At 59.5% G+C, this 26,747-nt stretch overlaps 1 protein-coding gene across 1 annotated transcript; it reads left to right on the plus strand.

Annotated features, from left to right (window-relative positions):
* tmem147 (transmembrane protein 147) lies at positions 1-26,741 on the plus strand. The gene is made up of 6 exons (XM_070871245.1): positions 1-65; positions 3,300-3,365; positions 6,803-6,939; positions 23,839-23,923; positions 24,899-25,014; positions 26,277-26,741. The coding sequence occupies exons 2-6, from the start codon at positions 3,300-3,302 to the stop codon at positions 26,395-26,397; spliced, it is 525 nt and encodes a 174-aa protein (XP_070727346.1). The 5' UTR covers positions 1-65; the 3' UTR covers positions 26,398-26,741.
* Positions 26,742-26,747: the final 6 nt, after the last annotated feature.

Here is a 26,747-nt window from a genome sequence, read left to right on the forward strand (position 1 = left end):
AGTACAATGCTTTCTGGAGATGCGTTCAGGCTGGTGCCACTTACCTGTTCGTGCAGCTGTGCAAGGTGAGATCTGTAACCCTCTCCGTGTCTCACGATCCCAGCCGCAACTGCTGTCATTGTCACTAATTCACTCTGGCCCAGACCTTCACTGACAGGCCTCTCTCTGACCCGCCGGGCTGTGATCACTGGTGTGGTGATCAAAGATTACAAAGTGCCGCAGTACAGCGGGACCTGGGGGTTACTTGTGCATGAAACACAAAAGGATAGTATGCAGGTACAGCAAGTGATCAGGAAGGCCAATGGTATCTTGGCCTTTATTGCAAAGGGGATGGAGTATAAAAGCAGGGAAGTCTTGCTCCAGTTATACAGGGTATTGGTGAGGCCACACCTGGAGTACTGCGTGCAGTTTTGGTTTCCGTATTTACGAAAGGATATACTTTGCTTTGGAGGCAGTTCAGAGAAGGTTCACTCGGTTGATTCCGGGGATGAGGGGGTTGACTTATGAGGAAAGGTTGAGGAGGTTGGGCCTCTACTCATTGGAATTCAGAAGAATGAGAGGTGATCTTATCGAAACGTATCAGATTATGAGGGGGCTTGACAAGGTGGATGCAGAGAGGATGTTTCCACTGATGGGGGAGACTAGAACTAGGGGGCATGGTCTTAGAATAAGGGGCCGCCCATTTAAAACTGAGATGAGGAGGAATTTCTTCTCTCAGAGGGTTGTAAATCTGTGGAATTCTCTGCCTCAGAGAGCTGTGGAAGCCGGGTCATTGAATATATTTAAGACAGAGATAGACAGTTTCTTAACCGATAAGGGGATAAGGGGGCGGGCGGGGAAGTGGAGCTGAGTCCATGATCGGATCAGCCATGATGGTATTAAATGGCGGAGCAGGCTCGAGGGGCCGAATGGCCCACTCCTGCTCCTATTTCTGATGTGGGGATTCACTCGAAGTGCATGCAAATCTCCCGCACCCATACGGTTTGACTGGGAGCACATGGAGGGGCTGCAGGGGGGACCCTAGGCTGATTGGTGTTTTAGAGGGTCACATTCTTGTCATATCTGACCCTGAAATGAGTTTCCGGCCACATATCCCGCAGTATAACTAAACCCGCCTGTTTCCCCCTCCGTAACATCGCCCGTCTCCAGCCCCATGCCTCAGCTCATCCGCTGCTGAAACCCTCGTCCCTGCCTTTGTTACCTCCAGACTTGACTATTCCAACGCACTCCTGGCCAGACTCCCACATTCTACCCGACGTAAACTAGTGATCCAAAACTGGCTGCCCCCGTGTCCTAACTCGCACCGAGTCCCGCTCACCCATCACCCCCTGTGCTCACTGACCCCGTGTCCTAACTCGCACCCAGTCCCACTCACCCATCACCCCCTGTGCTCACTGACCCGTGTCCTAACTCGCACCGAGTCCCGCTCACCCATCACCCACTGTGCTCACTGACCCCGTGTCCTAACTCGCACCGAGTCCCGCTCACCCATCACCCCCAGTGCTCACTGACCCCGTGTCCTAACTCGCACCCAGTCCCACTCACCCATCACACCCTGTGCTCACTGACCCATGTCCTAACTCACACCCAGTCCCACTCACCCATCACCCCCTGTGCTCACTGACCCCGTGTCCTAACTCACACCCAGTCCCACTCACCCATCACCCCCTGTGTTCACTGACCCCGTGTCCTAACTCGCACCGAGTCCCGCTCACCCATCACCCCCTGTGCTCACTGACCCGTGTCCTAACTCGCACCGAGTCCCACTCACCCATCACCCCCTGTGCTCACTGACCCCGTGTCCTAACTCGCACCGAGTCCCGCTCACCCATCACCCACTGTGCTCACTGCCCTGTGTCTAACTCACACCCAGTCCCGCTCAACCATCACCCCCTGTGCTCACTGCCCCCGTGTCCTAACTCACACCCAGTCCCGCTCACCCATCACCCCCTGTGCTCACTGACCCCGTGTCCTAACTCACACCCAGTCCCGCTCACCCATCACCCCCTGTGCTCACTGCCCCATGTCCTAACTCACACCCAGTCCCACTCACCCATCACCCCCCTGTGCTCACTGCCCCATGTCTTAACTTGCTCCAAGTCCCACTCACCCATCACCCCCTGTGCTCACTGACCCCGTGTCCTAACTCACACCCAGTCCCACTCACCCATCACCCCCTGTGCTCACTGCCCCCGTGTCCTAACTCGCACCGAGTCCCACTCACCCATCACCCCCTGTGCTCGCTGCCCCGTGTCCTAACTCGCACCGAGTCCCACTCACCCATCACCCCTTGTGCTCACTGACCCCGTGTCCTAACTCACACCCAGTCCCACTCACGCATCACCCCCTGTGCTCACTGACCCCGTGTCCTAACTCACACCCAGTCCCACTCACCCATCACCCCCTGTACTCACTGACCAACATTGGCTCCCGGTCCGGGAGCACCTCGATTTCAAAATTCTCATCCTTGTTTCCATGGCCTCCTCACCCCCTCCCTATCTCTCTAACCCCCTCCAGCCCCTACACCCCTCCCTATCTCTGTAACCCCCTCCAGCCCCTACACCCCTCCCTATCTCTGTAACCCCCTCCAGCCCCTACACACCTCCCTATCTCTGTAACCCCCTCCAGCCCCTACACCCCTCCCTATCTCTGTAACCTCCTCCAGCCCCTACAGCCCTCCCTATCTCTGTAACCTCCTCCAGCCCCTACACCCCTCCCTATCTCTGTAACCTCCTCCAGCCCCTACACCCCTCCCTATCTCTGTAACCTCCTCCAGCCCCTACACCCCTCCCTATCTCTGTAACCCCCTCCAGCCCCTACACCCCTCCCTATCTCTGTAACCCCCTCCAGCCCCTACACCCCTCCCTATCTCTGTAACCTCCTCCAGCCCCTACAGCCCTCCCTATCTCTGTAACCTCCTCCAGCCCCTACACCCCTCCCTATCTCTGTAATCTCCTCCAGCCCCTACACCCCTCCCTATCTCTGTAACCTCCTCTAATTCTGCCCACCTGAACATCCCTGATTATAATCGCTCCACCATCGGTGACCGTGCCTTCTGTTGGCTGGCCCCCAAGCTCTGGAACTCCCTCCCTAAACCTCTCCGCCTCTCTCTGCTCCTTGAAGACGCTCCCTAAAACTCACCTCGTTGATCAACTTGCCCTAACTTCTCCTCGTGTGGCTCGGTGTTAAATTGTTATGGCATAATACTTCTGTAAAGCACCCCGGGAGGTTTCTCTCCATTAAAAAGGCGCTATATAGACACAGGTTGTTGATTGCTCTGTGTTCTCTCTCTCCCCCAGATGCTGTTCCTCGCCACCTTCTTTCCCACATGGGACGCACTTGCCGGCGTTTATGACTTCATCGGGGTGAGTTCAGAGGTCGTCAGCGGATCGGGAAACTCTCCTGTTCCTGCACAAGTCCCTCAGCCCTGCTCGCCGCCCCCACCCCCCCCCCCGTAACATTCAGGATCACAGGTCACACACACACACACACACACACACACACACACACACACACACACACACACACACACACACACCCAAAGGGTCATCGGGAGTTCTCAGGCGTTTTATTAAGTGAGCGGTAGTTCAAATGTCGTCAAACACATCATGCAACCAAAGATGCTGCAAGGTGATTTAGATCGGTTAAGTGAGTGGGCAAACACATGGCAGATGCAGTATAACGTGGATAAATGTGAAGTTATCCACTTTGGTCGGAAAAACATAAGGACCAAGTATTATTGAAAGGGTGATGGCTTGGGAAGTGTGGATGTACAGAGGGACCTGGGTGTCCTTGTGCACCAGTCAGTGAAAGCAAACATGCCGGGGCAGCAAGCAGTCTGTCCAGTCCAGTCAGAATTTTATACCTTTCAATGAGATCCCCTCTCATTCTTCTAAACTCCAGTGAATACAGGCCCAGTCGACCCAATCTCTCCTCATACCGACAGTCCTGCCATCCCGGGAATCAGTCTGGTGAACCTTCGCTGCACTCCCTCTGTGGCAGTATATCCTTCCTTAGGTAAGGAGACCAAAGCTGCACACAATACTCCAGTTGTGGTCTCACCAAGGCCCTGTATAACTGGAGTAAGACATCCTTGCTCCTGTACTCAAATCCTCTTGCAATGAAGGCCAACATACCCTTTGCCTCCCTAACTGCTTGCTGCCCCGGCATGTTTGCTTTCACTGACTGGTGTACAAGGTTCACCAGACTGATTCCCGGGATGGCAGGACTGACATATGAAGAAAGACTGGATCGGCTAGGCTTATATTCACTGGAATTTAGAAGGATGAGAGGGGATCTCATAGAAACATATAAAATTCTGACCGGACTGGACAGGTGAGATGCGGGAAGAATGTTCCTGATGTTGGGGAAGTCCAGAACCAGGGGTCACAGTCTAAGGATAAGGGGTAAGCCATTTCGGACCGAGATGAGGAGAAACTTCTTCACTCAGAGAATTGTGAACCTGTGGAATTCTCTACCGCAGAAAGTTGTTGGGGCCAGTTCGTTAGATATATTCAAAAGGGAGTTAGATGTGGCCCTTACGGCTAAAGGGATCAAGGGGTATGGAGAGAAAGCAGGAATGGGGTACTGAGGTGAATGATCAGCCATTGATCTTATTGAATGGTGGTGCAGGCTCGAAGGGCCGAATAGCCTACTCCTGCACCTGGTTTCTATGGCCCCAAGTTTCCACATGATTTGCTCCTGATTTTTTAGGAGCAACTGGTGGAGAACGGAGTATCTTAGAAATCGCAATTCTCCACATTTAAGTTTGCTGCAGTTCTAGTCAGTTAGAACACTTTCACTTTGGAACAGAATTTTATTTTCAAAAGGGGGCGTGTCCGGCCACTGACGCCTGATTTGAAAGTTTCCACAGTGAAAACGTACTCCAAACTGACTTAGAATGGAGCAAGTGAAGATTTTTGTCGGCCTGAAAAAACCTTGTCTACATATTAAAAAAATCAGGCGAATTAGGCGTCCGGAACGAGGTGGGGGAGGGGAAGGGAAGTCATTACATTCTACAATAAATCCTTAGTTATACTTCTACAAATATTATACAAATAAATCCAGCCTGAATAAACATTTATAAGCAAAGAAAAGATGAAATAAACCATCTTCCTACCTGTGTGAGAGTGCTTCAGGCAGGCCTTTCAGGCAGCGGTTTCCCGACGGCAGGCAGGGAGAAGGCTGCAGGAAGCCTCAGAACTTGAGGCAGCCGTTCCCGACGGGGCCTACCGAAGTGGCAAGAAGCCTCAGTGCTGATCATGGAAGGGGCAGTGCGGTTTTATTAAAAAATGCTAAAAATTGAACAGCGACAAAGAACTACAAAAATGGCCGAGTGCCCATGTTTCCTTCACGCTGCGCATGCGCGAACGCTCCGACGCGCATGCGCGAACGCTCCGACGCGCATGCGCGAACGCTCCGACGCGCATGCGCAGGGTTGCCGGCACGGGGGAAAAAAACTCATTTAACTGGTACCCGCCCCCCCTCCTACTGACAAAATCGGCGCGAGTGGTAGGCTCCGCCCCCCTGGGCACGGCGCCAAGCTAACATCGAGCTGCAAGGGCGCTCGAGAATAGCGCGTTTTTTTTTTTTTTTTCAGGCGCCGTTTTCGGCGCGAGAAACGGGCGCCCAGCTCCGAGGGGCGCCTGTTTTGCCGGGTGTGGAAACTTGGGGGTAAAGTTTCTCTCGACACAGCAGACATCCGACCATGACGAGGAGCTGGTACTAGTCCCAATCGGGCAGACGGGCTGGTGGGACGATGAGTTCTTATCGACACCGCCTGTCCTAAAACGCCTTCTGGATCGATCTGTTGTTCTCTCTCTTTAGGGGTGGGCCTGGAGTAGGATATGAACAGGACCGTTTGACCGATGGCGTGTCACATTCTTTGTCTCAACTCTTGAGTGCAACCCCCTCGTTCACATTTATCCTCCCAAGGTTGGAGTTGGGCAGGCCACTCTCGGCCTGGAGATGTTTGGAGCTGCTTGTTACCAGTTATTTATGGTCACACGATTCAACCCTCTTTAACTATTCTACCCTGGAATGAATCTTCAATTCGAACACCACTCTGAAGAGACTTTTTGCCCTCCAGTTAGTTTTTCCAATTCACGGTTTCTTACACAGTGTAGAGGGAGCTTTACTCTGTATCTAACCCCCTGTACCTGCCCCGGGAGTGTTTGATGGGACAGTGTAGAGGGAGCTTTACTCTGTATCTAACCCCCTGTACCTGCCCTGGGAGTGTTTGATGGGACAGTGTAGAGGGAGCTTTACTCTGTATCTAACCCCCTGTACCTGCCCTGGGAGTGTTTGATGGGACAGTGTAGAGGGAGCTTTACTCTGTATCTAACCCCCTGTACCTGCCCCGGGAGTGTTTGATGGGACAGTGTAGAGTGAGCTTTACTCTGTATCTAACCCCCTGTACCTGCCCCGGGAGTGTTTGATGGGACAGTGTAGAGGGAGCTTTACTCTGTATCTAACCCCCTGTACCTGCCCTGGGAGTGCTTGATGGGACAGTGTAGAGGGAGCTTTACTCTGTATCTAACCCCGTGCTGTACCTGCCCTGGGAGTGTTTGATGGGACAGTGTAGAGGGAGCTTTACTCTGTATCTAACCCCGTGCTGTACCTGCCCTGGGAGTGTTTGATGGGACAGTGTAGAGGGAGCTTTACTCTGTATCTAACCCCCTGTACCTGCCCTGGGAGTGTTTGATGGGACAGTGTAGAGGGACCGGTTGATGCTGGGGTCGGGTGAGTAAAATCACAACAGGAGGTGTGAAAGTTGAAATGCTTTTGTGATTTTACCGGCCAGGAGTTCATGAAATCCACGGTGGATCTTGCCGATCTGGTGGGCCTCCATCTGGTGATGTCGAAGAACGCTGGGAAAGGGGAATACAAGATCATGGTGGCAGCCATGGGCTGGTCCACTGCAGAACTCATCATGTCCAGGTGAGGAGTTCAGTCCGGGCCAGGCCCCTCTCTCCGTCTGTCTCTCACTCTCTCCGTCGGTCTCTCGCTCTCTCCGTCTGTCTCTCGCTCTGTCGGCCGGTCTCTCGCTCTGTCGGCCGGTCTCTCGCTCTGTCGGCCGGTCTCTCGCTCTGTCGGCCGGTCTCTCGCTCTGTCGGCCGGTCTCTCGCTCTGTCGGCCGGTCTCTCGCTCTGTCGGCCGGTCTCTCGCTCTGTCGGCCGGTCTCTCGCTCTGTCGGCCGGTCTCGCTCTGTCGGCCGGTCTCTCGCTCTGTCGGCCGGTCTCTCGCTCTGTCGGCCGGTCTCTCGCTCTGTCGGCCGGTCTCTCGCTCTGTCGGCCGGTCTCTCGCTCTGTCGGCCGGTCTCTCCGCTCTGTCGGCCGGTCTCTCGCTCTGTCGGCCGGTCTCTCGCTCTGTCGGCCGGTCTCTCGCTCTGTCGGCCGGTCTCTCGCTCTGTCGGCCGGTCTCTCGCTCTGTCGGCCGGTCTCTCGCTCTGTCGGCCGGTCTCTCGCTCTGTCGGCCGGTCTCTCGCTCTGTCGGCCGGTCTCTCGCTCTGTCGGCCGGTCTCTCGCTCTGTCGGCCGGTCTCTCGCTCTGTCGGCCGGTCTCTCGCTCTGTCGGCCGGTCTCTCGCTCTGTCGGCCGGTCTCTCGCTCTGTCGGCCGGTCTCTCGCTCTGTCGGCCGGTCTCTCGCTCTGTCGGCCGGTCTCTCGCTCTGTCGGCCGGTCTCTCGCTCTGTCGGCCGGTCTCTCGCTCTGTCGGCCGGTCTCTCGCTCTGTCGGCCGGTCTCTCGCTCTGTCGGCCGGTCTCTCGCTCTGGTCGGCCGGTCTCTCGCTCTGTCGGCCGGTCTCTCGCTCTGTCGCCGGTCTCTCGCTCTGTCGGCCGGTCTCTCGCTCTGTCGGCCGGTCTCTCGCTCTGTCGGCCGGTCTCTCGCTCTGTCGGCCGGTCTCTCGCTCTGTCGGCCGGTCTCTCGCTCTGTCGGCCGGTCTCTCGCTCTGTCGGCCGGTCTCTCGCTCTGTCGGCCGGTCTCTCGCTCTGTCGGCCGGTCTCTCGCTCTGTCGGCCGGTCTCTCGCTCTGTCGGCCGGTCTCTCGCTCTGTCGGCCGGTCTCTCGCTCTGTCGGCCGGTCTCTCGCTCTGTCGGCCGGTCTCTCGCTCTGTCGGCCGGTCTCTCGCTCTGTCGGCCGGTCTCTCGCTCTGTCGGCCGGTCTCTCGCTCTGTCGGCCGGTCTCTCGCTCTGTCGGCCGGTCTCTCGCTCTGACGGCCGGTCTCTCGCTCTGTCGGCCTGTCTCTCGCTCTGTCTGTCTCTCGCTCTGTCGGTCGGTCTCTCGCTCTGTCGGTCGGTCTCTCGCTCTGTCGGTCGGTCTCTCGCTCTGTCGGTCGTCTCTCGCTCTGTCGGTCGGTCTCTCGCTCTGTCGGTCGGTCTCTCGCTCTGTCGGTCGGTCTCTCGCTCTGTCGGTCGGTCTCTCGCTCTGTCGGTCGGTCTCTCGCTCTGTCGGTCGGTCTCTCGCTCTCTCGGTCGGTCTCTCGCTCTCTCGGTCGGTCTCTCGCTCTCTCGGTCGGTCTCTCGCTCTCTCGGTCGGTCTCTCGCTCTCTCGGTCGGTCTCTCGCTCTCTCGGTCGGTCTCTCGCTCTCTCGGTCGGTCTCTCGCTCTGTCGGTCGGTCTCTCGCTCTGTCGGTCGGTCTCTCGCTCTGTCGGTCGGTCTCTCGCTCTGTCGGTCGGTCTCTCGCTCTGTCGGTCGGTCTCTCGCTCTGTCGGTCGGTCTCTCGCTCTGTCGGTCGGTCTCTCGCTCTGTCGGTCGGTCTCTCGCTCTGTCGGTCGGTCTCTCGCTCTGTCGGTCGGTCTCTCGCTCTGTCGGTCGGTCTCTCGCTCTGTCGGCCGGTCTCTCGCTCTGCCGCCGGTCTCTCGCTCTCTCGGCCGGTCTCTCGCTCTGTCGGCCGGTCTCTCGCTCTGTCGGCCGGTCTCTCGCTCTCTCGGCCGGTCTCTCGCTCTCTCGGCCGGTCTCTCGCTCTGTCGGTCGGTCTCTCGCTCTCTCGGCCGGTCTCTCGCTCTCTCGGCCGGTCTCTCGCTCTCTCGGCCGGTCTCTCGCTCTCTCGGCCGGTCTCTCGCTCTCTCGGCCGGTCTCTCGCTCTCTCGGCCGGTCTCTCGCTCTCTCGGCCGGTCTCTCGCTCTGTCGGCCGGTCTCTCGCTCTGTCGGCCGGTCTCTCGCTCTGTCGGCCGGTCTCTCGCTCTGTCGGCCGGTCTCTCGCTCTGTCGGCCGGTCTCTCGCTCTGTCGGCCGGTCTCTCGCTCTGTCGGCCGGTCTCTCGCTCTGTCGGCCGGTCTCTCGCTCTGTCGGCCGGTCTCTCGCTCTGTCGGCCGGTCTCTCGCTCTGTCGGCCGGTCTCTCGCTCTGTCGGCCGGTCTCTCGCTCTGTCGGCCGGTCTCTCGCTCTGTCGGCCGGTCTCTCGCTCTGTCGGTCGGTCTCTCGCTCTGTCGGTCGGTCTCTCGCTCTGTCGGTCGGTCTCTCGCTCTGTCGGTCGGTCTCTCGCTCTGTCGGTCGGTCTCTCGCTCTGTCGGTCGGTCTCTCGCTCTGTCGGTCGGTCTCTCGCTCTGTCGGTCGGTCTCTCGCTCTGTCGGCCGGTCTCTCGCTCTGTCGGCCGGTCTCTCGCTCTGTCTGTCGGTCTCTCGCTCTGTCGGTCGGTCTCTCGCTCTGTCGGTCTGTCTCTCGCTCTGTCGGTCGGTCTCTCTCGCTCGGTCTGTCTCTCTCTCTCGCTCGGTCTGTTTCTCGCTCTCGCTCGGTCGCTCGGTCGCTCTCTCGCTCTCTCAGTCAGTCTCGCTCTCTCGCTCTGTCTGCCTCTCGCTCTGTCTGTCTCTCGCTCTGTCTGTCTCTCTCTCTCGCTCTGTCTGCCTCTCGCTCTGTCTGTCTCTCGCTCTGTCTGTCTCTCGCTCTGTCTGTCTCTCGCTCTGTCTGTCTCTCGCTCTGTCTGTCTCTCGCTCTGTCTGTCTCTCGCTCTGTCTGTCTCTCGCTCTGTCTGTCTCTCGCTCTGTCTGTCTCTCGCTCTGTCTGTCTCTCGCTCTGTCTGTCTCTCGCTCTGTCTGTCTCTCGCTCTGTCTGTCTCTCGCTCTGTCTGTCTCTCGCTCTGTCTGTCTCTCGCTCTGTCTGTCTCTCGCTCTGTCTGTCTCTCGCTCTGTCTGTCTCTCGCTCTGTCTGTCTCTCGCTCTGTCTGTCTCTCGCTCTGTCTGTCTCTCGCTCTGTCTGTCTCTCGCTCTGTCTGTCTCTCGCTCTGTCTGTCACTCGCTCTGTCTGTCTCTCGCTCTGTCTGTCTCTCGCTCTGTCTGTCTCTCGCTCTGTCTGTCTCTCGCTCTGTCTGTCTCTCGCTCTGTCTGTCTCTCGCTCTGTCTGTCTCTCGCTCTGTCTGTCTCTCGCTCTGTCTGTCTCTCGCTCTGTCTGTCTCTCGCTCTGTCTGTCTCTCGCTCTGTCTGTCTCTCGCTCTGTCTGTCTCTCGCTCTGTCTGTCTCTCGCTCTGTCTGTCTCTCGCTCTGTCTGTCTCTCGCTCTGTCTGTCTCTCGCTCTGTCTGTCTCTCGCTCTGTCTGTCTCTCGCTCTGTCTGTCTCTCGCTCTGTCTGTCTCTCGCTCTGTCTGTCTCTCGCTCTGTCTGTCTCTCGCTCTGTCTGTCTCTCGCTCTGTCTGTCTCTCGCTCTGTCTCGCTCTCGCTCTGTCTGTCTCTCGCTCTCGCTCTGTCTGTCTCTCGCTCTCGCTCTGTCTGTCTCTCGCTCTCGCTCTGTCTGTCTCTCGCTCTCGCTCTGTCTGTCTCTCGCTCTCGCTCTGTCTGTCTCTCGCTCTCGCTCTGTCTGTCTCTCGCTCTCGCTCTGTCTGTCTCTCGCTCTCGCTCTGTCTGTCTCTCGCTCTCGCTCTGTCTGTCTCTCGCTCTCGCTCTGTCTGTCTCTCGCTCTCGCTCTGTCTGTCTCTCGCTCTCGCTCTGTCTGTCTCTCGCTCTCGCTCTGTCTGTCTCTCGCTCTCGCTCTGTCTGTCTCTCGCTCTCGCTCTGTCTGTCTCTCGCTCTCGCTCTGTCTGTCTCTCGCTCTCGCTCTCGCTCTGTCTGTCTCTCGCTCTCGCTCTCGCTCTGTCTGTCTCTCGCTCTCGCTCTGTCTGTCTCTCGCTCTCGCTCTGTCTGTCTCTCGCTCTATCTCTGTCTGTCTCTCGCTCTGTCTGTCTCTCGCTCTCGCTCTGTCTGTCTCTCGCTCTCGCTCTGTCTGTCTCTCGCTCTCGCTCTCGCTCTCGCTCTCTCTCGCTCTCGCTCTGTCTGTCTCTCGCTCTGTCTGTCTCTCGCTCTGTCTGTCTCTCGCTCTGTCGGTCGGTCTCTCGCTCTGTCGGTCGGTCTCTCGCTCTGTCGGTCGGTCTCTCGCTCTGTCGGTCGGTCTCTCGCTCTGTCGGTCGGTCTCTCGCTCTGTCGGTCGGTCTCTCGCTCTGTCGGTCGGTCTCTCGCTCTGTCTGTCTCTCTCTCTCGCTCGGTCTGTCTCTCTCTCTCGCTCGGTCTGTCTCTCTCTCTCGCTCGGTCTGTCTCTCTCTCTCGCTCGGTCTGTCTCTCTCTCTCGCTCGGTCTGTCTCTCTCTCTCGCTCGGTCTGTCTCTCTCTCTCGCTCGGTCTGTCTCTCTCTCTCGCTCGGTCGCTCTCTCGCTCTCTCAGTCGGTCTCGCTCTCTCGCTCTGTCTGCCTCTCGCTCTGTCTGCCTCTCGCTCTGTCTGTCTCTCGCTCTGTCTGTCTCTCTCTCTCGCTCTGTCTGTCTCTCTCTCTCGCTCTGTCTGCCTCTCGCTCTGTCTGTCTCTCGCTCGGTCTGTCTCTCTCTCTCGCTCTGTCTGCCTCTCGCTCTGTTCTGTCTCTCGCTCTGTTCTGTCTCTCGCTCTGTCTGTCTCTCGCTCTGTCTGTCTCTCGCTCTGTCTGTCTCTCGCTCTGTCTGCCTCTCGCTCTGTCTGCCTCTCGCTCTGTCTGCCTCTCGCTCTGTCTGCCTCTCGCTCTGTCTGCCTCTCGCTCTGTCTGCCTCTCGCTCTGTCTGCCTCTCGCTCTGTCTGCCTCTCGCTCTGTCTGCCTCTCGCTCTGTCTGCCTCTCGCTCTGTCTGTCTCTCGCTCTGTCTGCCTCTCGCTCTGTCTGCCTCTCGCTCTCTCTCTCTCTCGCTCTCTCTCTCTCTCGCTCTGTCTGCCTCTCGCTCTGTCTGCCTCTCGCTCTGTCTGCCTCTCGCTCTGTCTGCCTCTCGCTCGGTCTGTCTCTCGCTCGGTCTGTCTCTCGCTCGGTCTGTCTCTCGCTCGGTCTGTCTCTCGCTCGGTCTGTCTCTCGCTCGGTCTGTCTCTCGCTCTGTCTGTCTCTCGCTCTGTCTGTCTGTTGCTCTCTCTCTCGCTCTGTCTGTCTGTCGCTCTGTCTGTCTCTCGCTCTGTCTGTCTCTCGCTCTCTCTCTCGCTCGGTCTGTCTCTCGCTCGGTCTGTCTCTCGCTCTGTCTGTCTCTCGCTCTCTCTGTCTCTCGCTCTCTCTGTCTCTCGCTCTGTCTGTCTCTCGCTCTGTCTGTCTCTCGCTCTCTGTCTCTCACTCTCTCTCTCTGTCTCTCGCTCTCTCTGTCTCTCGCTCTCTCTCTGCCTCTCGCTCTCTGTCTCTCACTCTCTCTCTCTGTATCTCGCTCTCTCTCTGTCTCTCGCTCTCTCTCTGTCTCTCGCTCTGTCTGTCTCTCGCTCTGTCTGTCTCTCGCTCTGTCTGTCTCTCGCTCTGTCTGTCTCTCGCTCGGTCCGTCTCTCTCTCGCTCGGTCCGTCTCTCGCTCTCTCTGTCTCTCGCTCGGTCTGTCTCTCGCTCGGTCTGTCTCTCGCTCGGTCTGTCTCTCGCTCTGTCTGCCTCTCGCTCTGTCTGCCTCTCGCTCTGTCTGTCTCTCGCTCTGTCTGTCTCTCGCTCTCTCTCTCGCTCGGTCTGTCTCTCGCTCGGTCTGTCTCTCGCTCGGTCTGTCTCTCGCTCTGTCTGTCTCTCGCTCTGTCTGTCTCTCGCTCTCTCTCTCGCTCGGTCTGTCTCTCGCTCGGTCTGTCTCTCGCTCTGTCTGTCTCTCGCTCTGTCTGTCTCTCGCTCTGTCTGTCTCTCGCTCTGTCTGTCTCTCGCTCTGTCTGTCTCTCGCTCTGTCTGTCTCTCGCTCTGTCTGTCTCTCGCTCTGTCTGTCTCTCGCTCTGTCTGTCTCTCGCTCTGTCTGTCTCTCGCTCTGTCTGTCTCTCGCTCTGTCTGTCTCTCGCTCTGTCTGTCTCTCGCTCTGTCTGTCTCTCGCTCTGTCTGTCTCTCGCTCTGTCTGCCTCTCGCTCTCTCTGTCTCTCGCTCTGTCTGTGTCTCGCTCTCTCTCTCGCTCGGTCTGTCTCTCGCTCTCTCTGTCTCTCGCTCTCTCTGTCTCTCGCTCTCTCTCTGCCTCTCGCTCTCTGTCTCTCACTCTCTCTCTCTGTCTCTCGCTCTCTCTGCCTCTCGCTCTCTGTCTCTCACTCTCTCTCTCTGTCTCTCGCTCTCTCTCTGCCTCTCGCTCTCTCTCTGTCTCTCACTCTCTCTCTCTGTCTCTCGCTCTGTCTGTCACTCGCTCTGTCTGTCACTCGCTCTGTCTGTCACTCGCTCTGTCTGTCTCTCGCTCTGTCTGTCTCTCGCTCTGTCTGTCTCTCGCTCTGTCTGTCTCTCGCTCTGTCTGTCTCTCGCTCTGTCTGTCTCTCGCTCTGTCTGTCTCTCGCTCTGTCTGTCTCTCGCTCTGTCTGTCTCTCGCTCTGTCTGTCTCTCGCTCTGTCTGTCTCTCGCTCTGTCTGTCTCTCGCTCTGTCTGTCTCTCGCTCTGTCTGTCTCTCGCTCTGTCTGTCTCTCGCTCTGTCTGTCTCTCGCTCTGTCTGTCTCTCGCTCTGTCTGTCTCTCGCTCTGTCTGTCTCTCGCTCTGTCTGTCTCTCGCTCTGTCTGTCTCTCGCTCTGTCTGTCTCTCGCTCTGTCTGTCTCTCGCTCTGTCTGTCTCTCGCTCTGTCTGTCTCTCGCTCTGTCTGTCTCTCGCTCTGTCTGTCTCTCGCTCTGTCTGTCTCTCGCTCTGTCTGTCTCTCGCTCTGTCTGTCTCTCGCTCTGTCTGTCTCTCGCTCTGTCTGTCTCTCGCTCTGTCTGTCTCTCGCTCTGTCTGTCTCTCGCTCTGTCTGTCTCTCGCTCTGTCTGTCTCTCGCTCTGTCTGTCTCTCGCTCTGTCTGTCTCTCGCTCTGTCTGTCTCTCGCTCTGTCTGTCTCTCGCTCTGTCTGTCTCTCGCTCTGTCTGTCTCTCGCTCTGTCTGTCTCTCGCTCTGTCTGTCTCTCGCTCTGTCTGTCTCTCGCTCTGTCTGTCTCTCGCTCTGTCTGTCTCTCGCTCTGTCTGTCTCTCGCTCTGTCTGTCTCTCGCTCTGTCTGTCTCTCGCTCTGTCTGTCTCTCGCTCTGTCTGTCTCTCGCTCTGTCTGTCTCTCGCTCTGTCTGTCTCTCGCTCTGTCTGTCTCTCGCTCTGTCTGTCTCTCGCTCTGTCTGTCTCTCGCTCTGTCTGTCTCTCGCTCTGTCTGTCTCTCGCTCTGTCTGTCTCTCGCTCTGTCTGTCTCTCGCTCTGTCTGTCTCTCGCTCTGTCTGTCTCTCGCTCTGTCTGTCTCTCGCTCTGTCTGTCTCTCGCTCTGTCTGTCTCTCGCTCTGTCTGTCTCTCGCTCTGTCTGTCTCTCGCTCTGTCTGTCTCTCGCTCTGTCTGTCTCTCGCTCTGTCTGTCTCTCGCTCTGTCTGTCTCTCGCTCTGTCTGTCTCTCGCTCTGTCTGTCTCTCGCTCTGTCTGTCTCTCGCTCTGTCTGTCTCTCGCTCTGTCTGTCTCTCGCTCTGTCTGTCTCTCGCTCTGTCTGTCTCTCGCTCTGTCTGTCTCTCGCTCTGTCTGTCTCTCGCTCTGTCTGTCTCTCGCTCTGTCTGTCTCTCGCTCTGTCTGTCTCTCGCTCTGTCTGTCTCTCGCTCTGTCTGTCTCTCGCTCTGTCTGTCTCTCGCTCTGTCTGTCTCTCGCTCTGTCTGTCTCTCGCTCTGTCTGTCTCTCGCTCTGTCTGTCTCTCGCTCTGTCTGTCTCTCGCTCTGTCTGTCTCTCGCTCTGTCTGTCTCTCGCTCTGTCTGTCTCTCGCTCTGTCTGTCTCTCGCTCTGTCTGTCTCTCGCTCTGTCTGTCTCTCGCTCTGTCTGTCTCTCGCTCTGTCTGTCTCTCGCTCTGTCTGTCTCTCGCTCTGTCTGTCTCTCGCTCTGTCTGTCTCTCGCTCTGTCTGTCTCTCGCTCTGTCTGTCTCTCGCTCTGTCTGTCTCTCGCTCTGTCTGTCTCTCGCTCTGTCTGTCTCTCGCTCTGTCTGTCTCTCGCTCTGTCTGTCTCTCGCTCTGTCTGTCTCTCGCTCTGTCTGTCTCTCGCTCTGTCTGTCTCTCGCTCTGTCTGTCTCTCGCTCTGTCTGTCTCTCGCTCTGTCTGTCTCTCGCTCTGTCTGTCTCTCGCTCTGTCTGTCTCTCGCTCTGTCTGTCTCTCGCTCTGTCTGTCTCTCGCTCTGTCTGTCTCTCGCTCTGTCTGTCTCTCGCTCTGTCTGTCTCTCGCTCTGTCTGTCTCTCGCTCTGTCTGTCTCTCGCTCTGTCTGTCTCTCGCTCTGTCTGTCTCTCGCTCTGTCTGTCTCTCGCTCTGTCTGTCTCTCGCTCTGTCTGTCTCTCGCTCTGTCTGTCTCTCGCTCTGTCTGTCTCTCGCTCTGTCTGTCTCTCGCTCTGTCTGTCTCTCGCTCTGTCTGTCTCTCGCTCTGTCTGTCTCTCGCTCTGTCTGTCTCTCGCTCTGTCTGTCTCTCGCTCTGTCTGTCTCTCGCTCTGTCTGTCACTCGCTCTGTCTGTCACTCGCTCTGTCTGTCACTCGCTCTGTCTGTCACTCGCTCTGTCTGTCACTCGCTCTGTCTGTCACTCGCTCTGTCTGTCACTCGCTCTGTCTGTCACTCGCTCTGTCTCTCGCTCTCGCTCTGTCTCTCGCTCTCGCTCTGTCTCTCGCTCTCGCTCTGTCTCTCGCTCTCGCTCTGTCTCTCGCTCTCGCTCTGTCTCTCGCTCTCGCTCTGTCTCTCGCTCTCGCTCTGTCTCTCGCTCTCGCTCTGTCTCTCGCTCTCGCTCTGTCTCTCGCTCTCGCTCTGTCTCTCGCTCTCGCTCTGTCTCTCGCTCTCGCTCTGTCTCTCGCTCTCGCTCTGTCTCTCGCTCTCGCTCTGTCTCTCGCTCTCGCTCTGTCTGTCTCTCGCTCTCGCTCTGTCTGTCTCTCGCTCTCGCTCTGTCTGTCTCTCGCTCTGTCTGTCTCTCGCTCTCGCTCTGTCTGTCTCTCGCTCTCGCTCTGTCTGTCTCTCGCTCTCGCTCTGTCTGTCTCTCGCTCTCGCTCTGTCTGTCTCTCGCTCTCGCTCTGTCTGTCTCTCGCTCTCGCTCTGTCTGTCTCTCGCTCTCGCTCTGTCTGTCTCTCGCTCTCGCTCTGTCTTTCTCTCGCTCTCGCTCTGTCTTTCTCTCGCTCTCGCTCTGTCTGTCTCTGTCTCTCGCTCTGTCTGTCTCTGTCTCTCGCTCTGTCTGTCTCTCGCTCTGTCTGTCTCTCGCTCTGTCTGTCTCTCGCTCTGTCTGTCTCTCGCTCTGTCTGTCTCTCGCTCTGTCTGTCTCTCGCTCTGTCTGTCTCTCGCTCTGTCTGTCTCTCGCTCTGTCTGTCTCTCGCTCTGTCTGTCTCTCGCTCTGTCTGTCTCTCGCTCTGTCTGTCTCTCGCTCTGTCTGTCTCTCGCTCTGTCTGTCTCTCGCTCTGTCTGTCTCTCGCTCTGTCTGTCTCTCGCTCTGTCTGTCTCTCGCTCTGTCTGTCTCTCGCTCTGTCTGTCTCTCGCTCTGTCTGTCTCTCGCTCTGTCTGTCTCTCGCTCTGTCTGTCTCTCGCTCTGTCTGTCTCTCGCTCTGTCTGTCTCTCGCTCTGTCTGTCTCTCGCTCTGTCTGTCTCTCGCTCTGTCTGTCTCTCGCTCTGTCTGTCTCTCGCTCTGTCTGTCTCTCGCTCTCTCTGTCTCTCGCTCTGTCTGTCTCTCGCTCTCTCTGTCTCTCGCTCTCTCTGTCTCTCGCTCTCTCTGTCTCTCGCTCTCTCTGTCTCTCGCTCTCTCTGCCTCTCGCTCTGTCTGCCTCTCGCTCTGTCTGCCTCTCGCTCTGTCTGCCTCTCGCTCTGTCTGCCTCTCGCTCTGTCTGCCTCTCGCTCTGTCTGCCTCTCGCTCTGTCTGTCTCTCGCTCTCGCTCTGTCTGTCCCTCGCTCTCGCTCTGTCTGTCCCTCGCTCTCGCTCTGTCTGTCCCTCGCTCTCGCTCTGTCTGTCCCTCGCTCTCGCTCTGTCTGTCCCTCGCTCTCGCTCTGTCTGTCCCTCGCTCTCGCTCTGTCTGTCCCTCGCTCTCGCTCTGTCTGTCCCTCGCTCTCGCTCTGTCTGTCCCTCGCTCTCGCTCTGTCTGTCCCTCGCTCTCGCTCTGTCTGTCCCTCGCTCTCGCTCTGTCTGTCCCTCGCTCTCGCTCTGTCTGTCCCTCGCTCTCGCTCTGTCTGTCCCTCGCTCTCGCTCTGTCTGTCCCTCGCTCTCGCTCTGTCTGTCCCTCGCTCTCGCTCTGTCTGTCCCTCGCTCTCGCTCTGTCTGTCTCTCGCTCTCGCTCTCGCTCTGTCTGTCTCTCGCTCTCGCTCTCGCTCTCTCTCGCTCTCGGTCTCGCTCTCGCTCTCGCTCTGTCTGTCTCTCGCTCTGTCTGTCTCTCGCTCTCTCTGGCTCTCGCTCTGTCTGCCTCTCGCTCTGTCTGCCTCTCGCTCTGTCTGCCTCTCGCTCTGTCTGTCTCTCGCTCTCGCTCTGTCTGTCTCTCGCTCTGTCTGTCTCTCGCTCTGTCTGTCTCTCGCTCTGTCTGTCTCTCGCTCTGTCTGTCTCTCGCTCTGTCTGTCTCTCGCTCTGTCTGTCTCTCGCTCTGTCTGTCTCTCGCTCTCTCTGGCTCTCGCTCTGTCTGTCTCTCGCTCTCTCTGGCTCTCGCTCTCTCTGGCTCTCGCTCTCTCTGGCTCTCGCTCTCTCTGGCTCTCGCTCTCGCTCTGTCTGGCTCTCGCTCTGTCTGTCTCTCGCTCTCGCTCTGTCTCTCGCTCTGTCTGTCTCTCGCTCTCGCTCTGTCTGTCTCTCGCTCTCGCTCTGTCTGTCTCTCGCTCTCGCTCTGTCTGTCTCTCGCTCTCGCTCTGTCTGTCTCTCGCTCTCGCTCTGTCTGTCTCTCGCTCTGTCTGTCTCTCGCTCTCGCTCTGTCTGTCTCTCGCTCTCGCTCTGTCTCTCGCTCTGTCTGTCTCTCGCGCTCGCTCTGTCTGTCTCTCGCGCTCGCTCTGTCTGTCTCTCGCGCTCGCTCTGTCTGTCTCTCGCGCTCGCTCTGTCTGTCTCTCGCGCTCGCTCTGTCTGTCTCTCGCGCTCGCTCTGTCTGTCTCTCGCGCTCGCTCTGTCTGTCTCTCGCGCTCGCTCTGTCTGTCTCTCGCGCTCGCTCTGTCTGTCTCTCGCTCTCGCTCTGTCTGTCTCTCGCTCTCGCTCTGTCTGTCTCTCGCGCTCGCTCTGTCTGTCTCTCGCGCTCGCTCTGTCTGTCTCTCGCGCTCGCTCTGTCTGTCTCTCGCGCTCGCTCTGTCTGGCTCTCGCTCTCGCTCTGTCTGTCTCTCGCTCTCGCTCTGTCTGTCTCTCGCTCTGTCTGTCTCTCGCTCTCGCTCTGTCTGTCTCTCGCTCTATCTCTGTCTGTCTCTCGCTCTCGCTCTGTCTGTCTCTCGCTCTCGCTCTGTCTGTCTCTCGCTCTATCTCTGTCTGTCTCTCGCTCTCGCTCTGTCTGTCTCTCGCTCTCGCTCTGTCTGTCTCTCGCTCTCGCTCTGTCTGTCTCTCGCTCTCGCTCTGTCTGTCTCTCGCTCTCGCTCTGTCTGTCTCTCGCTCTCGCTCTGTCTGTCTCTCGCTCTCGCTCTGTCTGTCTCTCGCTCTCGCTCTGTCTGTCTCTCGCTCTCGCTCTGTCTGTCTCTCGCTCTCGCTCTGTCTGTCTCTCGCTCTCGCTCTGTCTGTCTCTCGCTCTCGCTCTGTCTGTCTCTCGCTCTCGCTCTGTCTGTCCCTCGCTCTCGCTCTGTCTGTCCCTCGCTCTCGCTCTGTCTGTCTCTCGCTCTGTCTGTCCCTCGCTCTCGCTCTGTCTGTCCCTCGCTCTCGCTCTGTCTGTCCCTCGCTCTCGCTCTGTCTGTCCCTCGCTCTCGCTCTGTCTGTCCCTCGCTCTCGCTCTGTCTGTCCCTCGCTCTCGCTCTGTCTGTCCCTCGCTCTCGCTCTGTCTGTCCCTCGCTCTCGCTCTGTCTGTCCCTCGCTCTCGCTCTGTCTGTCCCTCGCTCTCGCTCTGTCTGTCCCTCGCTCTCGCTCTGTCTGTCCCTCGCTCTCGCTCTGTCTGTCCCTCGCTCTCGCTCTGTCTGTCCCTCGCTCTCGCTCTGTCTGTCCCTCGCTCTCGCTCTGTCTGTCCCTCGCTCTCGCTCTGTCTGTCCCTCGCTCTCGCTCTGTCTGTCCCTCGCTCTCGCTCTGTCTGTCTCTCGCTCTCGCTCTCGCTCTGTCTGTCTCTCTCTCTCGCTCTCGCTCTCGGTCTCGCTCTCGCTCTCGCTCTGTCTGTCTCTCGCTCTCGCTCTCGCTCTGTCTGTCTCTCGCTCTCGCTCTCGCTCTCGCTCTCTCTCTCGCTCTCGCTCTCGGTCTCGCTCTCGCTCTCGCTCTGTCTGTCTCTCGCTCTGTCTGTCTCTCGCTCTGTCTGTCTCTCGCTCTCTCTGGCTCTCGCTCTGTCTGCCTCTCGCTCTGTCTGTCTCTCGCTCTCGCTCTCGCTCTGTCTGTCTCTCGCTCTGTCTGTCTCTCGCTCTGTCTGTCTCTCGCTCTGTCTGTCTCTCGCTCTGTCTGTCTCTCGCTCTGTCTGTCTCTCGCTCTGTCTGTCTCTCGCTCTGTCTGTCTCTCGCTCTGTCTGTCTCTCGCTCTGTCTGTCTCTCGCTCTGTCTGTCTCTCGCTCTGTCTGTCTCTCGCTCTGTCTGTCTCTCGCTCTGTCTGTCTCTCGCTCTGTCTGTCTCTCGCTCTGTCTGTCTCTCGCTCTGTCTGTCTCTCGCTCTGTCTGTCTCTCGCTCTGTCTGTCTCTCGCTCTGTCTGTCTCTCGCTCTGTCTGTCTCTCGCTCTGTCTGTCTCTCGCTCTGTCTGTCTCTCGCTCTGTCTGTCTCTCGCTCTGTCTGTCTCTCGCTCTGTCTGTCTCTCGCTCTGTCTGTCTCTCGCTCTGTCTGTCTCTCGCTCTGTCTGTCTCTCGCTCTGTCTGTCTCTCGCTCTGTCTGTCTCTCGCTCTGTCTGTCTCTCGCTCTGTCTGTCTCTCGCTCTGTCTGTCTCTCGCTCTGTCTGTCTCTCGCTCTGTCTGTCTCTCGCTCTGTCTGTCTCTCGCTCTGTCTGTCTCTCGCTCTGTCTGTCTCTCGCTCTGTCTGTCTCTCGCTCTGTCTGTCTCTCGCTCTGTCTGTCTCTCGCTCTGTCTGTCTCTCGCTCTGTCTGTCTCTCGCTCTGTCTGTCTCTCGCTCTGTCTGTCTCTCGCTCTGTCTGTCTCTCGCTCTGTCTGTCTCTCGCTCTGTCTGTCTCTCGCTCTGTCTGTCTCTCGCTCTCTCTGTCTCTCGCTCTCTCTGTCTCTCGCTCTCTCTGGCTCTCGCTCTCTCTGGCTCTCGCTCTCGCTCTGTCTGGCTCTCGCTCTGTCTGTCTCTCGCTCTCGCTCTGTCTCTCGCTCTGTCTGTCTCTCGCTCTCGCTCTGTCTGTCTCTCGCTCTCGCTCTGTCTGTCTCTCGCTCTCGCTCTGTCTGTCTCTCGCTCTGTCTGTCTCTCGCTCTCGCTCTGTCTGTCTCTCGCTCTCGCTCTGTCTCTCGCTCTGTCTGTCTCTCGCGCTCGCTCTGTCTGTCTCTCGCGCTCGCTCTGTCTGTCTCTCGCGCTCGCTCTGTCTGTCTCTCGCGCTCGCTCTGTCTGTCTCTCGCGCTCGCTCTGTCTGTCTCTCGCGCTCGCTCTGTCTGTCTCTCGCTCTCGCTCTGTCTGTCTCTCGCTCTCGCTCTGTCTGTCTCTCGCGCTCGCTCTGTCTGTCTCTCGCGCTCGCTCTGTCTGTCTCTCGCGCTCGCTCTGTCTGTCTCTCGCGCTCGCTCTGTCTGTCTCTCGCGCTCGCTCTGTCTGTCTCTCGCGCTCGCTCTGTCTGTCTCTCGCGCTCGCTCTGTCTGTCTCTCGCGCTCGCTCTGTCTGGCTCTCGCGCTCGCTCTGTGAGAGCTCGCTCTGTCTGTCTCTCGCGCTCGCTCTGTCTGTCTCTCGCGCTCGCTCTGTCTGTCTCTCGCGCTCGCTCTGTCTGTCTCTCGCGCTCGCTCTGTCTGTCTCTCGCGCTCGCTCTGTCTGTCTCTCGCGCTCGCTCTGTCTGGCTCTCGCGCTCGCTCTGTCTGGCTCTCGCGCTCGCTCTGTCTGGCTCTCGCGCTCGCTCTGTCTGGCTCTCGCGCTCGCTCTGTCTGGCTCTCGCGCTCGCTCTGTCTGGCTCTCGCTCTGTCTGGCTCTCGCTCTCGCTCTGTCTGGCTCTCGCTCTCGCTCTGTCTGGCTCTCGCTCTCGCTCTGTCTGGCTCTGGCTCTCGCTCTGGCTCTGGCTCTCGCTCTGTCTCTCTCTCTCTCTCGCTCTGTCTCTCTCTCTCTCTCTCGCTCTGTCTCTCTCTCTCTCTCGCTCTGTCGCTCTCGCTCTGTCTCTCTCTCTCGCTCTGTCTCTCTCGCTCTGGCTCTCGCTCTGTCTCTCGCTCTCGCTCTGTCTCTCGCTCTCGCTCTGTCTCTCGCTCTCGCTCTGTCTCTCGCTCTGTCTCTCGCTCTGTCTCTCGCTCTCGCTCTCGCTCTCGCTCTGTCTCTCGCTCTCGCTCTGTCTCTCGCTCTCGCTCTGTCTCTCTCTCTCGCTCTCGCTCTGTCTCTCGCTCTCTCTCTCTCGCTCTCGCTCTCGCTCTCTCTCTCTCGCTCTCGCTCTCGCTCTCGCTCTCGCTCTCGCTCTCGCTCTGTCTCTCGCTCTCGCTCTCGCTCTCGCTCTGTCTCTCTCTCTCGCTCTCGCTCTGTCTCTCTCTCTCGCTCTCGCTCTGTCTCTCTCTCTCGCTCTCGCTCTGTCGCTCTCGCTCTCGCTCTGTCTCTCGCTCTGTCTCTCTCTCTCGCTCTGTCTCTCGCTCTGTCTCTCGCTCTGTCTCTCTCTCTCGCTCTGTCTCTCGCTCTGTCTCTCGCTCTGTCTCTCGCTCTGTCTCTCGCTCTGTCTCTCGCTCTGTCTCTCGCTCTGTCTCTCGCTCTGTCTCTCGCTCTGTCTCTCGCTCTGTCTCTCGCTCTGTCTCTCGCTCTGTCTCTCGCTCTGTCTCTCGCTCTGTCTCTCGCTCTGTCTCTCGCTCTGTCTCTCGCTCTGTCTCTCGCTCTGTCTCTCGCTCTGTCTCTCGCTCTGTCTCTCGCTCTGTCTCTCGCTCTGTCTCTCTCTCTCGCTCTGTCTCTCGCTCTGTCTCTCGCTCTGTCTCTCTCTCTCGCTCTGTCTCTCGCTCTGTCTCTCGCTCTGTCTCTCGCTCTGTCTCTCGCTCTGTCTCTCGCTCTGTCTCTCGCTCTGTCTCTCGCTCTGTCTCTCGCTCTGGCTCTCGCTCTGGCTCTCGCTCTGGCTCTCGCTCTGGCTCTCGCTCTGGCTCTCGCTCTCGCTCTGTCTCTCTCTCTCGCGCTCGCTCTGTCTCTCTCTCTCGCTCTCGCTCTGTCTCTCGCTCTGTCTCTCTCTCTCGCGCTCGCTCTGTCTCTCTCTCTGCCTCTCTCTCGCTCTGTCTCTCTCTCTCTCTCGCTCTGTCTCGCTCTGGCTCTCTCTCTCTCTGTCTCTCTCTCTCGCTCTGTCTCTCTCGCTCTCGCTCTCGCTCTGTCTCTCTCTCTCGCTCTGGCTCTCTCTCTCTCTGTCTCTCTCTCGCTCTGTCTCTCGCTCTCGCTCTCGCTCTGCCTCTCTCTCTCGCTCTGTCTGTCTCTCTCTCTCTGTCTCTCTCTCGCTCTCTCTCGCTCTCGCTCTGTCTCTCTCTCTCGCTCTGTCTGTCTCTCTCTGTCTCTCTCTCGCTCTCGCTCTCTCTCTCTCTCTCTCTCTCTCGCTCTCGCTCTGTCTCTCTCTCTCTCTCTCGCTCTCTCTCTCTCTCTCGCTCTCGCTCTGGCTCTCTCTCTCTCTCTCTCTCTGTCTCTCTCTCGCTCTGTCTCTCTCGCTCTCGCTCTCGCTCTGTCTCTCTCTCGCTCTGTCTGTCTCTCTTCTCTCTCTCTCGCTCTCGCTCTCGCTCTCGCTCTCGCTCTGTCTCTCTCGCTCTCGCTCTGTCTCTCTCTCTCGCTCTGTCTGTCTCTCGCTCTCGCTCTCTCTCTCTCTCTCGCTCTCGCTCTGTCTCTCTCTCTCGCTCTGTCTCTCTCTCTCGCTCTCGCTCTGGCTCTCTCTCTCTCTGTCTCTCTCTCGCTCTGTCTCTCTCGCTCTCGCTCTCGCTCTGTCTCTCTCTCTCGCTCTGTCTCTCTCTCTCGCTCTGTCTCTCTCTCTCGCTCTGTCTGTCTCTCTCTCTCTCTCTGTCTGTCTCTCGCTCTCTCTCTCTGTCTCTCTCGCTCTCGCTCTCGCTCTCGCTCTCTCTCTGTCTCTCTCGCTCTCGCTCTGTCTCTCTCTCTCGCTCTGTCTCTCTCTCTCTCTCTCTGGGTCAGCCTCTTTATGTGGCTCAAGTCTCTGGCGTGTGGACTGGAACACATGACCATCTCACCCAATGAACCGTGACTGTCGCTGTTCAGTGACAGGTGGAGAGAGCTGGGCGACGGGAACCGATAAACACGTTGACCTGTGCGAGCGGTGTGTGGAGACGGACAGTCTGCCCGTTCCCGTTTCCTGATGTTCTTCCTGTTTCTCCAGGTGCATCCCCCTGTGGGTGGGGGCCAGAGGGATCGAGTTTGACTGGAAGTACATTCAGATGAGCTTCGATTCCAACATCAGTCTGGTAAAGAACGGCTCTTGCAGCCTTCTCTCTCTCTCTGTCTGTCTCTCGCGCTCTCTCGCTCACTCTGTCTCGCCCTCTGCCTCGCCCCCCCTCTGTCTCTGCCTCGCCCCCCTCTGTCTCTTCCTCACCCCCCCCTCTGTCTCTTCCTCGCCCCCCTCTGTCTCTGCCTCGCCCCCCTCTGTCTGCCTCGCCCCCCTCTGTCTCTGCCTCGCCCCCCTCTGTCTCTGCCTCGCCCCCCTCTGTCTCTGCCTCGCCCCCCTCTGTCTCTGCCTCGCCCCCCTCTGTCTCTGCCTCGCCCCCCTCTGTCTCTGCCTCGCCCCCCTCTGTCTCTGCCTCGCCCCCCTCTGTCTCTGCCTCGCCCCCCTCTGTCTCTGCCTCGCCCCCCTCTGTCTCTGCCTCGCCCCCCTCTGTCTCTGCCTCGCCCCCCTCTGTCTCTGCCTCGCCCCCCTCTGTCTCTGCCTCGCCCCCCTCTGTCTCTGCCTCGCCCCCCTCTGTCTCTGCCTCGCCCCCCTCTGTCTCTGCCTCGCCCCCCTCTGTCTCTGCCTCGCCCCCCTCTGTCTCTGCCTCGCCCCCCCTCTGTCTCTGCCTCGCCCCCCTCTGTCTCTGCCTCGCCCCCCTCTGTCTCTGCCTCCGCCCCCCTCTGTCTCTGCCTCGCCCCCCTCTGTCTCTGCCTCGCCCCCTCTGTCTCTGCCTCGCCCCCCTCTGTCTCTGCCTCGCCCCCCTCTGTCTCTGCCCCCCCCCTCTGTCTCTGCCTCGCCCCCCCTCTGTCTCTGCCTTCTGCCCCCCCCCCTCTGTCTCTGCACCCCCCTCTCTGTCTCTGCCTCGAGGGGCCGAATGGGTCAGTGGGAATACGGTCATCACGCTGTGGTCTCCAGGCTCACCGATCGCACAGTGCTGACCAGCTCGGTTCCAGCCCAGCCGTGTTCTAATGTTGGTTTTCCCGTTCTCCCCCCCCCCCGTCCCCCCCTCCCGCAGATTCACTACATGGCGGGCCTGGTCTGGATGTTTTCACGGTACGACCTCCCGAAACACTATCGCCTGCCGATCGCCATCCTGCTCGGCATCAGCGTCTACAAAGCCTTTCTCATGGAGTAAGTCTGCTCCGAGCTAGGTTTCATGTGTGTGTGTGGGAGGGGGCGCGTGGGAGGGGGCGTGTGCGTGGGAGGGGGCGTGTGCGTGGGAGGGGGCGTGTGCGTGGGAGGGGGCGTGTGCGTGGGAGGGGGCGTGTGCGTGGGAGGGGGCGTGTGCGTGGGAGGGGGCGTGTGCGTGGGAGGGGGCGTGTGCGTGGGAGGGGGCGTGTGCGTGGGAGGGGGCGTGTGCGTGGGAGGGGGCGTGTGCGTGGGAGGGGGCGTGTGCGTGGGAGGGGGCGTGTGCGTGGGAGGGGGCGTGTGCGTGGGAGGGGGCGTGTGCGTGGGAGGGGGCGTGTGCGTGGGAGGGGGCGTGTGCGTGGGAAAGGGTGTGCGTGGGAGGGGGTGTGCGTGGGAGGGGGCGTGTGCGTGGGAAGGGGTGTGCGTGGGAGGGGGTGTGCGTGGGAGGGGGTGTGCGTGGGAGGGGGCGTGTGCGTGGGAGGGGGCGTGTGCGTGGGAGGGGGCGTGTGCGTGGGAGGGGGCGTGTGCGTGGGAGGGGGCGTGTGCGTGGGAGGGGGCGTGTGCGTGGGAGGGGGTGTGCGTGGGAGGGGGTGTGCGTGTGCGTGGGAGGGGGCGTGTGGGAGGGGGCGTGTGCGTGTGCGTGGGAGGGGGCGCGTGGGAGGGGGCGCTTGCGTGTGCGTGGGAGGGGGCGTGTGGGAGGGGGCGCTTGCGCGTGCGTGGGAGGGTGCGTGCGCATGCGTGGGAGGGGGCGTGCGCATGCGTGGGAGGGGGCGCGCGCATGCGTGGGAGGGTGCGCGCGCATGCGTGGGAGGGTGCGCGCGCATGCGTGGGAGGGTGCGCGCGCATGCGTGGGAGGGTGCGCGCGCATGCGTGGGAGGGTGCGTGCGCATGCGTGGGAGGGTGCGCGCGCATGCGTGGGAGGGTGCGCGCGCATGCGTGGGAGGGTGCGCGCGCAGGCGTGGGAGGGTGCGCGCGCATGCGTGGGAGGGTGCGCGCGCATGCGTGGGAGGGTGCGCGCGCATGCGTGGGAGGGTGCGCGCGCATGCGTGGGAGGGTGCGAGCGCATGCGTGGGAGGGTGCGTGCGCATGCGTGGGAGGGTGTTTGTGCATGCGGGGGGGGGGCGAGTCCGTGAACGAGTGTGTGTGTGTGTCTTCCCCCCCCCCCGGTGTCTTTGATCCGGCGAAGCGGAGACTGTTCAATGAGCGACTGTGCGAGCCCTTCCTGCGACTAACCCTCTCGCCATCGTTCCCCTCTCCGCCCGCAGGTCCTTCGTCCACGTCTTCCTGCTGGGCAGCTGGACAGCTCTGCTGGTCAAGGCCGTGGTGACCGGAGCCATTTCGCTCAGTGCCCTGATCCTCTACATCACCCTGGTGCACGGGAACTAGCGGCCGGGCCGGGAGCGGGCGGCGGGCCGAGCCAGAGCTCCGTGACGTGCGGGAAGTGGGGGCGCGGTCTCAGTGGGATCCGTCGGCATTACCTTGCTGACAGGGGACGTTACCCACAACATGCACCCCATAACCCGGTCCGGCCCCGTGGAGACCCGCCCTCGAGCGTGTGTCTGAGGGGGGGGGGGGGGTCGGACACAACTCAGGACCCCCGCACTCCCCCTCCCCCTCCCGCACTCCCCCTCTCCCTCCCGCACTCCCCCTCCCCCTCCCGCACTCCCCCTCCCCCTCCCGCACTCCCCCTCTCCCCCGCACTCCCCCTCTCCCCCCCCCGCACTCCCCCTCTCTCC

Source organism: Pristiophorus japonicus, unplaced genomic scaffold, assembly GCF_044704955.1.
Source record: "Pristiophorus japonicus isolate sPriJap1 unplaced genomic scaffold, sPriJap1.hap1 HAP1_SCAFFOLD_2307, whole genome shotgun sequence".
In the NCBI taxonomy this organism is placed as follows: domain Eukaryota; kingdom Metazoa; phylum Chordata; class Chondrichthyes; family Pristiophoridae; genus Pristiophorus; species Pristiophorus japonicus.